Raw genomic sequence first — 14,513 nt, 5'->3', positions numbered from 1 at the left:
CCTTTTCTCTTTTTTTATTCTATTTTGTTTTCTATTTGAATTTCAAATCAACCCAAGTTTGAAGTTCAAACCCTTAATTTAGATACACATTATAGAATTTCAGCAAGATGTGCAAAAACATATTTTTATGTATTTATTTTATTTTAGTTCTTTTAGACAAGCTTCCAATCCTTACTACTCATTAAGTTACTAATGTAGGCGTCCACACAGTAGCGGGGGTGCACGGTTCTGCCTGCCTCAACGCCCGCGCTCCTCACCAACGCCGCAATCATCGCCCACGCGCGGATCCCCCACGATCCTCCCCACCACCGCCGCCACAATCATCGCTCACGCGCGGATCCCCCATGATCCTCCCTACCGTCGCCGCAATCAACGCCCACGCGGATCCTCCCCACGATCCCCACCCCGCACACCCCCACCCTTCCATCGCCGGCCGGAATCGATCGATCCAAAGCTCCCTTTAGAGCTCGAGCTCTATCCAACCCACGAACGGGATCCCGATGCCCATGGCGGCCTCGGTTCGTCTCGCCGCACCGGCTGCCTCGCCCCCGCTGACGTGGTGGAGGTGGGCTCCTCTTCTCGCCGCGTCACATCCACGGGCGAACCCGCCGCCTCCCGCACCGCGCCTGCGGGCGCCCGCTCTCTTCTCCGGGCCTCCCCTGTTCCCCGCGATTCCAGCGCCGGAGCCATCGTCCGGAGGACACCGTGTGCGGCGGCGGCAATAGGTGGAGGTGTGGAGGCGGAGTCCACGGAGCGGGAGGCGCCCGATCGGGATACTCTGAAGCGGGTGGCGCTGCTCGCGCTTGGCTGCTGCACTGCAGCCGCCGCTCTCGGCGTGGCGCGGGCAGCGGCGGGGGACTCCATCAAGGCGTCAGGATTCAGGCTATGGGTGGCGGAGTCGCTGCGGAGGCTCGGATGGCCCGATGACACCGTCGTGTTCGCGCTCGCAACGCTGCCGGTGATCGAGCTGCGGGGGGCGATCCCGTTGGGTATTGGCTGTGGGGCCCATCCCCACTGCCCCTCTGTCGCAAACCCCGCGCACGCCGCCTCCACTGCACACCCCCGCCTTCCATCATCGGGCCTCTGCCGCAAACCCCGCACACGTCGCCTCCACCGCACACCTCGCCCTTCCATCGTCGCCACCGCGCACTCACCCTCCACACCATCCTCGCCCCAAATCGCTCAGCCTAAGCATAGATGGAAGTCCCCCCGCATCCGCTCCCGCGCATCCCGACATCAGTGGATTGCGGCAGAGGCCCTTCGTGCACGATCTGTTTCCCCCTCCACGCATGGCGGTTCCGCCTCCACCTACCGTCGCCCCATCCACTCAAGGCCAATTGCATCCAAATGTCACGCAGGCCGCACGTCATCCTCATCCTTGTGGCGTCAACAACCATGTGCGGCAAGCAGCGGATGCGGTAGATGATTGTTTGCGTCCCATATAGCTCAATATATGCCTGCCCCCGATGCCATCTACATGCCTAGAGGCGACGGTCGGACGGGCCAAGTAGGAGCCAAAAAGAAGCAAGCCCCGTCGCCGTCATGGAAGGAGGAGGCCATCCCACCCACGCTGACGAGGAGCCACCAATAGCAGGTGCCACCACCACCCAAGGAGAAAGCCGCCCAAGGAGACCTTTCATTTCAGGTGTTTAGTGATGCTACTTACCCTGAAACCTTTCGATTCTTGTTGTCCTCCGTGGAAGAAATGGGTTGTTTGTGTCTGATATTTTACCTAGGTTGTTTAGATCTACTAGAGCTTAATTTAGTCATCTAAAGTTTATCTGGTGGATCCACGACATTAAAAATGACATCAACCAATAATGCTTCATCTGTGTAGTCCTACTGAAAATCCACAAAAGGAACAGCTCCAATTCCAGATAAAGTTCATAAAAACAATTGTTGCATTATATGAAAGACCAATTAACCATTCAACTTGCAGCCACACAATTAACCATTTAGCTTGCAGCCACAGTTTTGTCGTGCCTGTTTTAGTAAATGAATTATGGGCTTTTTAATTGTTACTCCCTCCATTCATCAAGTTTTGTAACATCGTCCAACACGTAATATTTTATAGAAATATAAAAACAATGATAATGTGTTGAAATGACATAGTTATGCTTTCTTTACATCTCATTCGGAACCATGTCATGCTTACAGAAGTTCATTGGCACGTGTTAAGCTTTTGCTTCGCACATGGAACAACAAAATATGCTTTTTCCCTCTAAGATACCAGACCAGTTTAAAGCCTCCAAGAACCTTGGTTTACAAGCATACTGGACACAACATTAGTGAGGCATTGATATGCTTCAGTTTTTTTTTCACTTTTTGAGAAGATGAAGCATGTAGTAGTTGTTTCAAAAAGGATAGTGACAACTTTGCAGGATGTTCAGTTAAATTCAGTAGTCCTCGTTGTTCACAAAACTATAAAGTAAGATTTGCATGGGCTTCTGAATCAGTCACACAACATGGATCATATGCAACTGAAAAAACATCCAGATGCAGCACCAGAGCTACCTGGAATAGCTGCCTTTTAGCTGATGCTGTCTAACCAAAATAGGCCTCGTATTTGGTTTCTAGGAATGTGCTTCTGCATTGCATTCATTTGCCTAATTTGTAAGATGCCTATCTGGCATTTGATTGTTCACTGATGTCTGGGAACCCATAGAAGAAGGCCTTGTCCCATAAAATTTCTACTCCTTCTAGATTATTTCGTATCTGCGTTTTTGTGTATGCAATCCACATTCCTAACTTTTTAAAGGCTTCCCTGTTTTCAGATTGGAGATGACTCGGCATGTTTCCATGATTTCAATTACACTGTCCCCTAGAGAGCTGGACAAGCACACTCCTGGGTGAGTCAGATGTGTATCTTTTTTCATGTGCTTAGAAGCCGACTTTCTTTTATAAGATATACAAAAGTACTTGTGCACTATATAAATGGTTGTAACATTAATATCTTTATATAGGTACCAAGCTCCAGTGTATGTTGAACAACCAAGGCAACAGCAGGTGCCACCACCACAGCGCCAACCACGCAGACCACCAGCACAATTCCAGCAGCTAGAGTACGAAGGTATGGCGGTGATTATTCACACTGATTGTGGTATTTTTGTTGATTATCTAGCATCTTAATTGTTGCTCTGTTAGATTCTTATGCACGGGGTCGAGGAAGAGGGCGTGGGCGTGGAAGGGGCTGGGGTAGAGGTGGCTACGGTGGCTATGGTGGATATGGAAACAACCAAGGTGGCTATCATCAGGGTGGTGGGTATTATGACAATCAAGGTGGTTATAATGGCTATGATAATCAAGGTGGATATAGTGGCTATGATAATCAAAGTGGATATGGTGGTGGATATGGCTATAAACAAGGCAGATATGGGAACTATCAAGGTACTAAATGATGTCTTGGTACAGATATCCTTGATCTCGTGTGATGTTTTAGGCAATGACACATTTTGATAAGTTGATCCAGAAAATGGTGGATATAACCGAGACCCAGGAAGTGGTATGCGAGGAAGATGCAATTGGGGTTACCAAGGAGGTATGATTATTGCCCTGCATAACATACATGTGTTTTAAAACTGAATACTTCAACTTGAGTCCTCCTTCTCATTGAATTTGCCTTCTCATTCTATTAATTTGTTGATCATAGTCAGTCCTCTTGTTCTGCTGTAGTTTGGACTTTGGCACATTGACAAAATTTGATTGCCCATACATTTTTTTGTAATCTATATAAAAGGGCAGACTCAGTGCTGGATGCTCCCTGGGTCTGGTGAAGGTATAGACTGAGGCTGCTTCCTGTGATCCACTTTGAGATCGACCGGACAAAAGCCCTTGATCTATATAATTCAGAATCATAAGACATCAAGTGTTGTATAATGCAATGGTTCTTGTGTTATCCATTGGTGTTATTTACAGTTGAACTTCATGGCATCGTAGTATGATAGTTATGCCTTTGGACTGGATTCACATATAACTGACAGGCAGAGTATTTGAGAATCCTCTTGGACTAGATTTGTTTCATTTAGAGTAATGCTCTTGGACTGGATTCATTTCATTCAGAGTATTTGAGAATCCTCTTGGACTGGATTTAGATACAACTAATAGACAGACAACAGTGTTGTCCGCGTTAGGACATTCATCTAGCAATTCATTAAAATCAGATGACTGGATTGAACCTACTGCCTATGTTCTTAACTCAACTGCTCTTCTTTCAAGGGAACATAGGAATGTTTTGGATTTTTCCGTCTGTTGCAAAATGATCCAGTTATAATGTTTCAATTGGAGCTACACACAAGAGCGTTTCAAATAACCTCGCTTGGTCTGTATCTACATGCATTTTATTAAAGTTTCTTGTATTGGTTTGCTTTAACTGCTATATGTTTCAGTTTTTTCTATTGCTGCAGTACGTGAAATTGCAAACATGTGGGATGTGTTTGACTGCTACGAATACGGCATTGCTAATCTGTTTTAGTTTTTTCCATTGGCCTCCAGCGCGAACCCCTTGGTGGCCGCCTCCAGCTGCGCGAATGTGAACTCTCCAGGGGGTCCTTGAACGATGACGGTCCGCTCCGCTTCCGCGTCATCACACGCGACAGCTGCCACCGGAATAGGATGCGCGCCCGCGACCCGTACGGTTTGTGACTTCAAAAATAACAGGTGTGTGCCCCCTGGTTGTGACTTCAAAAATAACTGGTTTGTTAACCTTTATCTGACATTGCTGTCTCATCCTTCTCAAAATGTTTCCTCAGCAAGAAGCCTCGAAGACATTCTTTTGGATAAAGTTAGGAAAGTACCATGCATCCCACTTTCAGATGGTTCATTTACCTCTATTTCAGATGGTCGTATATGGTTGCCATATGATGTTGCCAATTCCATTCCTGAATGCAGTAGCATTCCGAATTTTCCAGCTCTATATGGTAATCTTCGAACTGTAAGTCCAAACCTTCTCTCTGCATGCTGCAAAAATAAATATCTCATGGAGGAAGTCAGAATAAATGATCTGGCAGACATGCTCCAAAGGATCGGGGTGCGGAAGTTGTCTGGGCATGACATTGTTAAAAATCACATCATGGTGTCCTTGCGTAACGGTTTAGATGCTAATGTGGCTGATATAGTGATTAGAGAGTATGTGAGCTTTATTATGGTTCATCTTCAGTCTTCTTGCACCAGCTGTAACTTTGAAAGAGGAGAGATAGTGTCAGAACTACGGAAGAGTCCTATATTCCTTACAAACCATGGATACAAGAGCCCAGCTGATGAACCAATTCACTTCAGTAAAGATTATGGAAATTCCGTGGATGCTACTAGACTCTTCAGAATGTAGAAATAAGTTGGATTGAACTTGATAGTACCTATTTGCAGCATCATGGTTCACAGTCGTCATCATTTGCACTGGAAAAATGGAGGCAATTTTTTGAAGAAATGGGTGTGACTGATTTTGTGCAGGTAGTGAAAGTTGAAAAAACTTTATCCCAAGTTGATTCTATTCTAGCAGGAGGACTTTCTCTAGCTGATGTATCTACAAAACAATGTACAGTGTATGACTGGGAGTCACCAGAATTATCTAGAATTTTATCAATATTTTCTTCAAAAAGATGCAAGGAAAAATGTGTATATCTTCTGGAAGTTCTTGATAGATTCTGGGATGATCATTATAGGGCAAAATCTAGGATCTTCACAGATGCTACACATTGTGGTGAAAACAGAGCAGTTGAATCATCATTTATGAAGTGCATTCAAAGCTTCAAATGGATAGCATCAAGAATGGATGAGGATCTTCATTATGCAACAGATTTATTCTATGATTGTGAAAATGTCCGCTCTCTTTTTGGTAGTGTGGCTCCATATGTTGTATCGCAGGTTGGTGAATCTGTCCTTACCAAATTGCTCTGGAATTTACCGGTTACCTCACCTTATTCCTTTCTGGGACAGGTATCTAGCAGTTCACTTAAGAAGGCCATTGGATTCAAAACAGAGGTATCTTACTGTGATGCATTGATGGTCCTGAAGTCTTGGATAACGTCAAAGGTTCCCTTTAGAGCAAGGTAACTACTAGGTCTCTCTGTCTAGATTATACACTTATATTGTGTGTTTGAGAAATATATTTGAGCCACAAATTTGTTGTGCATAACTGAAACATAATCGCTTAGCTGTCCTTTTGTTTTTAATTAATATTTTGGTTAACCTTCCTTTTCTTCAGTATGAGCCAGATGTGGAAATTCTATACCTTATTGTCTGAAGGCGTGGCAGACGCAAAGATTGACATTAAACGGGAGTTCATGTCGTCTCCCTCTATATTTACACCACTACAGCGTCCTCGGGCAAGTGAGTTCATGTCGTCTCCCTCAATATTGCCACTCAAGTTTCTGTTTACAAGATCGACAGTTACTCGTCAGAATAGCCAGAAGTGCTAGCACTTCCTTTTGAGTAATGACAGTAACTCCATTTATATTTGGTGAAAATGTTTAGCGTCACATGATCTGTGTTCTTAGGATATTGAGGTCTAAATGACTACTTCAATCTGTAATCAGATTTAATATGTTGCTGGGTTGATGAGATGAGAAAAAAATGTCCACTATACTGTTTAGCAATATTTTCACTCTTTAAATGGCATGTAAGTCTGTGACAAAGAGCTGCATGGGAGGATTAATGTGATTTTAATAATATCCTCACCCTTCAAGTGTCCTGTGACTAATAGTTGCACATTAGGATTAGCCAGACAGTAGTATGTGATTAATGGAGACATTTGCCATGCCAGTTTAATTGTGCATTACTGAATACATGAACACAATAGTTATTATTCTTGCAACACAATAGCTAGCTGTTCACTGAATTGCATCTTTTGTTCTATGTTGTCTTCATAGGTGGAAGAGACTTTGTTAAAACGAACTAAAGTGTTTCTCTGCTCATATTCCAGTGTTTATTTATAACATGCCTTTGTTTTATTATTTTGGTTTTTTAAATGTCATGCTTATATCCTGGTTTGGATATCCAGTTTAAAGACATCCCATCTATTGGACGCTCCATCACTAGCTGCAATAGACAAAACTTAGAGGCAATTACTTATCTCAATCTTACTTCTACATTTATATTTCCCTCTTGTGTTTTACCTTTTGCTTATATCCTTTGCGTGACATAGGAGCCATTTCCACTATTTCATCTATTAAAACAAGTAAGAAAATAGAAAGGCTTGGAAGCAATGGTGTTCCACCCAGAACAAGCCGACTCAAGGTATGGCATGGTCTTGTCGGCCCCTGTGGCAGCACATGGCCTTCATTGCTAGCTGCACTGATGTGAGTAGCGACTTTTTGTCTACTCTTTGCAAAACAGTGAGGCAACGAGTCAGGAAGCGCACCATGGTCGGATGAACGAAGAAGAAAAATCTGTTGCATGGAATGGATGTATGTTATTAGATTAAAATAACAAAATTTATGTATGGATAGAATCACAAATGAATTCTGAAACATTTTCTCATAACAGTATAACGCACACATGTACATAAGTTATCGTGTTGTTATACGGTTCCGTTGCAACGTACGGGCACTCACCTAGTCATATAATAGAGAATAATCTCCACCTTGGATTTTTAACATATTTTTTATGTTATTTTTATATTGTCATAAAATGCACTCATAATAAAAATTCCAGCATGATGCATAATTTAGTGTCATATATTTTTATTAATTGTTTTTAAAAGGTGGTGTTCACATGTGATGACAAATGGATGGATACACTCATATAAATACTCATATAAATAAAGGAAAACACTTTTCTGCTTTTAATATGATCTCTAACAAATTAGGTGTTCCACATACTTTGGTGGAAGGCTCTCCTTTTTTTCAGGATGATGAGGCGCACACTTAGGGATGCCTTATCCGTGTCGTTCGACAATGCTGGAGAGTCTTAGTCTTAGCATAGGAAGGTCTCCAGAGTAGCTTCGAAAATTTTGGAGCGATCAAGGTTTCGATGCCTTTAGCCGGCAGTATAGATGGCCATATGGCACTAACACGGTGGACCGACCCAGGCACGGCACTAAAAAGCACGGCCAAAGCACGTGTAACACCCCAGATGTTTATATTCCGCTCGACAACGAGTATGAATTTAAGCACGTAATATCAGTGGATAAAACAGATGCTAAATTTTAAACATCTTCGCCTATCGCGATTTTAATATCGCATCTGTTTCGTCTGTCGCGAGTGCGACGTAGTTTTATTTTTATCTGTCTGGGCTTTTCCAAAATTTTCGTGATGTTCGGAACATCGTTGTTCCGAAAATCGGTGCGTCCGGTGATTATTTAAAATTTATCGCTCGCGCGAATACGAATTCGGAAGCCCAACTCACTTTGATGATTTTTGTCCGAAACAAGATTTATTAGAACTCGACGACAACAATATTGATGCAAAATTAAATCGGACCAAGATAGTTAGAGCCGATATTGAGTAGTCGTAATTAATCTGTTTCCCGTTCAGACTTAGTAAAAAAACCAGAACCCGAAATTGTGTGTTTTGGTACAACTTGTGAGCTCTTTTGTGCATGGTCTATAGAATTGCGAGCCATATTCTTTATAGCAAATTTAGATACCAAGTAATAGTAAGTAAGTTTCCTTAAGAAAGCATGGTCTGTTGTTGCTCAGAATTGGGATAAAATATGGTTCGAAGATCAGCTGTCAGGTGGGTTGTGGTCTGAATTTGGTCCAGTCATCTGAATTTCAGTAAAAAGTGCCAAGTTTGGAGCTATCGACTGTCCTTTCCATAGAGTTATAGATTATGATCACCATGACGAAGTTGTATAGCTGTCATAGGAGGGCAAGTTCTATTAAGTGATCTGACCAAAGAACTATATGGAATTGAGAGAAAAAGGGGCCCAAAACCTTGCTGTCAGATTCTGTTGTTCTGAAATTTGTTCAGGAAGTTAAAGTGCAGTTTCAGCATTGTTTATCAAACTGCAGAGCTCTGTTGTGACTGATCCATGATGTTATGGCCTGCACTCTCTATAGAAAAGTGTTAGAGGGTAGTGTGGTGAGTAATTTGCATTAAGGTGGATCCCCCTGAACTAGGCTAGAAATGGGAGAAAATGGTGTCTAAAACATGCTGTCAAACTTTGGATTTCAGATTTAGTGCAGTTAACTGAAACTGAATTTTTAGTGAGTGTTGCTCAACTTTGGAGCTTTCTAGTGCTTAATCTAGGGAGGTTGGGTCTACGATTCTTATAGCAAACTTGAAGACCTAATATAGAAGAACAACTTTTACTAAGCATGATTTCTATTTGCTTGCTTAGAATTGGGAGAAATTCATGTTTTAAAACGCTCTGTCAGGTAAGTGGTGGCTGAACATAGTTTCAGTTAACTGGAACTTATTTCTGTATTGGGGAAACTAGCGTTGAGGATCTTTCATTCTTCACGTAGTGGAATTTGGACATTAAAAAGTGTTCAACTTTTTATTTTGGGAATTTAAAAGTGAATTAGTGAAAAGAAAAGGAGAAGGAAAGATCATGTCATCCTTATCATGGGTCGCCGCTCAACAGGAGATATTTTTCCAATCGTTCGTATCCTTTCGGACAAAGTGCTGTGCACCAGTTCCAGATCTGGAAGAATTCCTGCCGCCCACCAGACTCCACGTTCCTCACGTCTTCTTCCTCCCCAGCACTCTCTCATTCATGTCACCTCTTTTCCTCACTATCCCTCTCTGTTCCCTCGACGGTCAGGCCTCTCCTTAACCGCGGATGCCGATCTCTGCCACCAGCGCACGGTAGACCATCATCCTCCTCCCTTTTGCTGCGTGCCTAGGTCAGACCTCACCTTGCCACCGTGTCGTAATATCTCTGGCGCATGCGCCCAGCACCGCGCACCGGGCGCTCGGCTACTCCTTGCCTCATCTACACCAGGTCATGGCTCCCTGATGTACTCCCCATTCCGGCCATCGATCCCTGGTGTTGGTGCTCCCTTTCTCCTGTGCTCGCTAGGTATTCGGTGGGACGCCTGAGCCATATGATTGACGTCGTTCTTGTGTATTCGGAATTGATTGATGTTGGTAAGATGAATTGTTATTTCCTGCTATTGAATTAGCGAGTAAATTAGATAAATAAATTAGTGGTAATGATTCTTTGTCCTTAGCAGATGTGCTCTGGGATAACCTCATGATCCGTAGCAGTGCTTGCGTGCTAGTCCATTGAGTTATACATGGAAGGATTCTGTCCTCTCTTTTGTTTGTAGATATTGTGGTGGTATTAAGTATTTGTTGTGCTTATATTAGATGATCGTTGAAGTGCCTCGCCATAAAGTGTTTGTTTAGTTGTCCCATTATTTATAATGATACGACAAAGTCTAGGTTTGAGGTATGCTCTAGCTTAGGGAAATATAGAGCGTATGCATAGTTGTGATTTCTTTTTTTAAATAAATTAAGTTGAACAGGAGGAACTCGAGTGTTGAACTTGGTATGTATAGTTTGCTATTTCTCGATGTTTGAGTTAGAACCCGTGGTCGTCATTGTTGTACTCAGTCATTTGTGGCGTCTAGTATTTTCTCACGAGTGTTGCAGCACCTCGTCATTTTTCTTAATTCTATATTGTGTGTAATATGTTGTGTTACTCTTCCTTATGTTTGTACATGTGCATTATGCATCTCATCAGGTACGCTAGTTGATCACGTGATATGGAGGACTAGAACCGAGTCGACCACAAGATGTTGTTAAGCGCGAGTTTCTTCGTAAGGTGATGCTGATGGATAAACTTAAGGATGGATGGCCTGATCAAGTGCCAGGACAAGGAAGATCATCAAGAGATCGTCGTCTAACCAACACTGACTTAGTGTTATTCCAGGTAAGCCCCGGTGCATTTTCCACCTCCTTGCTGTTTTAAAATTTTTATCACCTTGTTTGACGCATTAGGTGATAGGAGTTGTGTGCTAAACCATTGATGCATTTCCTTCCTTGGAAAATTGATTACCCTTCCTTGATACCCTTTTATGAAATGGATTTTTGATGCTTAGCCTTGCTTTAGAAAAACAAAATGTTTTGTTTTAAAACAAAAGTGATGCTACAAATTGGATGGGAAGTTTTCAAAAATAAAACTTGATGGTGAATCCATCATGGCCATGATGGATTCAACATCGGAAAAGATGTACCTATGCCAGGTACCAAACTTTGGGTTTAAATAATAAAGCTGAGACCGGACGGGTGACTTGCACGAGAAAGGAGTCTTGGTGTAGTGTCTCCGTCTATGTCAATTAAGGACCATACCGATTGTTGGCCTGCTGATCTAGGACCCTTTATCTGGCCACATACCTCGTCATGGGTAAGCTTGAACCCGACTATTCCATACATGAAAAGACAATCGCGCACTGGGAGTGGAGAGATGGCGAGAGTGGCACGTACCCTCCTGGCAAAGGACTGCCTAAAAGGGGTGGTGTGCTCTCGGGTGGCGCGGACCTGTTCATGTGGTGGAGGATCCGTGGGAATGGTAGACATGTGCAAAAGAGTTAAGAGAAGCATATGTCGTGTGGTTGGAGATCCCCAGCTGGGTATTAATCGATTTGGATCGCCGAACTTCTCGGATATGAATACTGGATCTTCGACCCTCATCGTAGATAACAAGCGAAACAAAAGTTGGATTTTAAAAGAAAGCTAGTGTAGGACAAGTGAATGCTCTAGATTAGGCAAATCTAGATTCAGGAAAAGTACTTAACTTGTGATGTAAAATTTTGGCTTAAGGACCCACTTCTAGTAAGCTTTTATGCAAAAAGAGTCTTTGAAACTTGATGAGCCTTACCTTGAATCCCTCTAGCCAGCATACCCTTGAGAGTCTTTTCTTTAGTCGGGTAAGTCTTGCTGAGTAATTCCGTACTCAGGGTTTTATTCCCTGTTGTTTTTCAGGTTTTACTTTGTGCTGCTGTTGATGGTGTTAAGTGCCGGTGGGCTCGGCCTTCTTATAAGTCTAAGTAACTCTTCTATACTTCTTATTGAGGATGGTCACTTGAGCTAGCATATATTTCAAACTTATAAATAATTTATAACATTTCAAAGTTTATCACTTTGAACCACTTTTGTAACCACTCCGATAAATATAATGTAAATTTGTTGTAACTTGTAAAATTTGGTAATAAGATTTCTGCTGCAAAATGTTCGTGTGTGATTTGTGTTTACTTAATCTTGCGATCCTGGTTGTAAGTGGTTTATCTGGGGTCCCTGGGACACTCAGACATATCCTATTAAGTTATTTAGTGCACATGCATAGCCGTCTGAGGTCTTTGAGACAAGGGTAGGTGCATGTGGGGCCAATAACTTGGGAGGTTCTGCCACAACACGACACGACCCGGTCCATATAATGCCAGTGCCATGCCTGGGCCACCAGCTCGGCCCATAGTGTCGACCCAAGCCGACACGGTTAACTGGACTGGCACGGCCCAGGCGCCAGCGCGGCCCAGGCCCAGCTAGCTAAGCGAAACGCGCCATATGCCCCCGCCCCCATATCCCAAAGCCGCGCCTGCACAACTAAACCCTAAACGTCGTCACGAAGCTGCGAACTCCTCCCCCGGTCCCTCTGCCTCCGCTCAGCGCTCAGGCTCAGATCTATCCTCTCTCCGCTCCGGTCTCCCTCTCCTCTATTCGGTCTCCGGCTCGACGGCTCTCCCTCTCCCCCACTCTAGCCTCAAGACCTCAACAGAATTGCGCGTTTGTGGAACCGGGTAACTCTTATCTGTAACCCTAGCTCCGGTCTCCCTCTCCTCTCCCATATCTTCTTCTCCCCCTCCGGTGTCATCTACACCAACTGGCTGAAACTGGCACACGGCACAACATCATCCTCGTCTACCTCATCGTCTCCCTCGAGCTCATACGCCGTCGGCTGCTATGGTACTCTGGATTCAAATCCGTCAAGGAACCGGGTGGCCAGATCGATTGTTCGTCGACGGTCGACCGGTCAACGTCGCCTGCGGAGATCTCGGTGCTCCAGCTTATTAGGCAACCCTAACCCTAACCTCTTTTAGTATGTAACCCTAGCTCTGGTCTCCCTCTCCTCTCTCCTATCTTCTTCTCCCCCTTCGGTGTCATCTACACTAACTGGCCGGCACTAGCACACGACACAACATCATCCTCGTCTACCTCATCGTCTCCCTCGAGCTCATACACCGTCGGCTGCTACGGTGCTCTAGATTTAAATCCGTCGAGGAACCGGGTAGCCGGATCGGTTGTTCGTCGACGGTCGATCAGTCGACGTCGCCTGTGGAGATCCCGGTGCTCCGGCTTATTAGGTAACCCTAACCTCTTTTATTATGTAACCCTAACCCTAATATTGTATTCCTATTGTAGCCGTTGAGGAACCGGGACTCCGAGGTGGGTCGATGACCGTCTCCGACGATGAAACTGTTGAGATTGATGACAACGAGGAGAGGCGGTTGTGTGGGTTGACCGGAGATTACAATGAGGATGACCTTCGGGAGGATGCTGCAGCGCTCTTAGGCCATAGCAGTGAGCATCCCATCCATGTTGGTGATGAACAACAAGGCGGTGGTGAGGAAGGTCAAGGTGAAGGGGACGAACACAACGCCAAGCATTGTCGTCCTTCTACTTCTCCAGTCTGGTTAGATTTCGAGAAACTTTTCAAAATTGTGAACGGTAAGAAGGGTTGTCCCTCCTAACTTGTCTAGTAAGAAAAGGTCTGCTTGGGATAAAATTTATGATGATACTGATGATGTGGGTGATTCTGTTGGTATGCATTATTTTGCTTCTACTCTAAACATTGCTAGAGATTCCTCTGCAACTGCTCTACTGCATGCTGCAAACTCTTCAACTTCTAATGCTTCTGAACTCATTTCTTACTTAGATTGTGACGATGTAAACCAGTTAACTGATGATTTCAACATCTTGCACTGGTGGCATCAGCACAAACTCACTTATCCAGTAATGTCAATTATGGCTAAAGATATTTTAAGTGTTCCTGTGTCTACCATCTCTTCATAATCCACTTTTAGTTTAACTGGCAGGATCATCGATGAACGGAGGAGGAGGTTGAAGTCTGATGTGGTTGAGATGTTGACATGCATTAAAGATTGGGAGGATGATGAAGCAAGGATGCAACACATGGTGTATGACAAAGAGCTTGAAGAAACATTTGAAAATCTTTATATTGATTAGTCTCTTTGTGACCATTTGTGTAATGGGACTGTAATATTATGCACTTGGACTTTGTTTGTTGTAAGGACAATGAACTTTTTAATGAGCTGTGCTGTACTCTTTTTTCCCGTCTAGGGTTTATCACAAGGGTGAGTTTTAGCTAGACAAGTTTTTAACGAGGCAGCTATTGCACTACAGCTCATAACAGAAACATAGCAGTTTGAAGTTTTATTTCTTATCTGTTTGATGGTAGAAAGTGTGTTTTCAGACTTAGTGCTCGTGCTGGCATTAGCACTAACATGCCACCGTGTCTGGTGGCACGGCACGGCCCGCCTGGGCACTGATAGTGCCGAGCCTGGGCAGGTGGACCAGCACGGAGGCACTAATAGGCACGACACAGATCTCTTG

At 43.9% G+C, this 14,513-nt stretch overlaps 1 protein-coding gene and 1 pseudogene across 2 annotated transcripts; both read left to right on the top strand.

The window, feature by feature from the left end:
• The first annotated feature begins 222 nt into the window (after positions 1-222).
• LOC103629832 (uncharacterized) lies at positions 223-7,587 on the top strand (annotated as a pseudogene). The gene is made up of 12 exons (NR_161243.1): positions 223-1,645; positions 2,775-2,849; positions 2,964-3,070; positions 3,145-3,387; positions 3,470-3,538; positions 4,492-4,656; positions 4,749-5,859; positions 5,932-6,044; positions 6,200-6,324; positions 6,995-7,054; positions 7,139-7,230; positions 7,301-7,587. The product of NR_161243.1 is annotated as an uncharacterized protein (transcript).
• A 2,069-nt stretch (positions 7,588-9,656) lies between these two features.
• LOC100304355 (uncharacterized) lies at positions 9,657-14,210 on the top strand. Its single transcript, NM_001165793.1, has 3 exons — positions 9,657-10,028; positions 10,627-10,815; positions 13,302-14,210. The coding sequence occupies exon 3, from the start codon at positions 13,334-13,336 to the stop codon at positions 13,628-13,630; it is 297 nt and encodes a 98-aa protein (NP_001159265.1). The 5' UTR covers positions 9,657-10,028; positions 10,627-10,815; positions 13,302-13,333; the 3' UTR covers positions 13,631-14,210.
• Positions 14,211-14,513: the final 303 nt, after the last annotated feature.

This window comes from Zea mays, chromosome 6 (assembly GCF_902167145.1).
Source record: "Zea mays cultivar B73 chromosome 6, Zm-B73-REFERENCE-NAM-5.0, whole genome shotgun sequence".
In the NCBI taxonomy this organism is placed as follows: Eukaryota; Viridiplantae; Streptophyta; class Magnoliopsida; order Poales; family Poaceae; genus Zea; species Zea mays.
The sequence above is the reverse complement of the archived record's forward strand: the minus strand, read 5'-3'. Positions and strand labels throughout refer to the sequence as shown.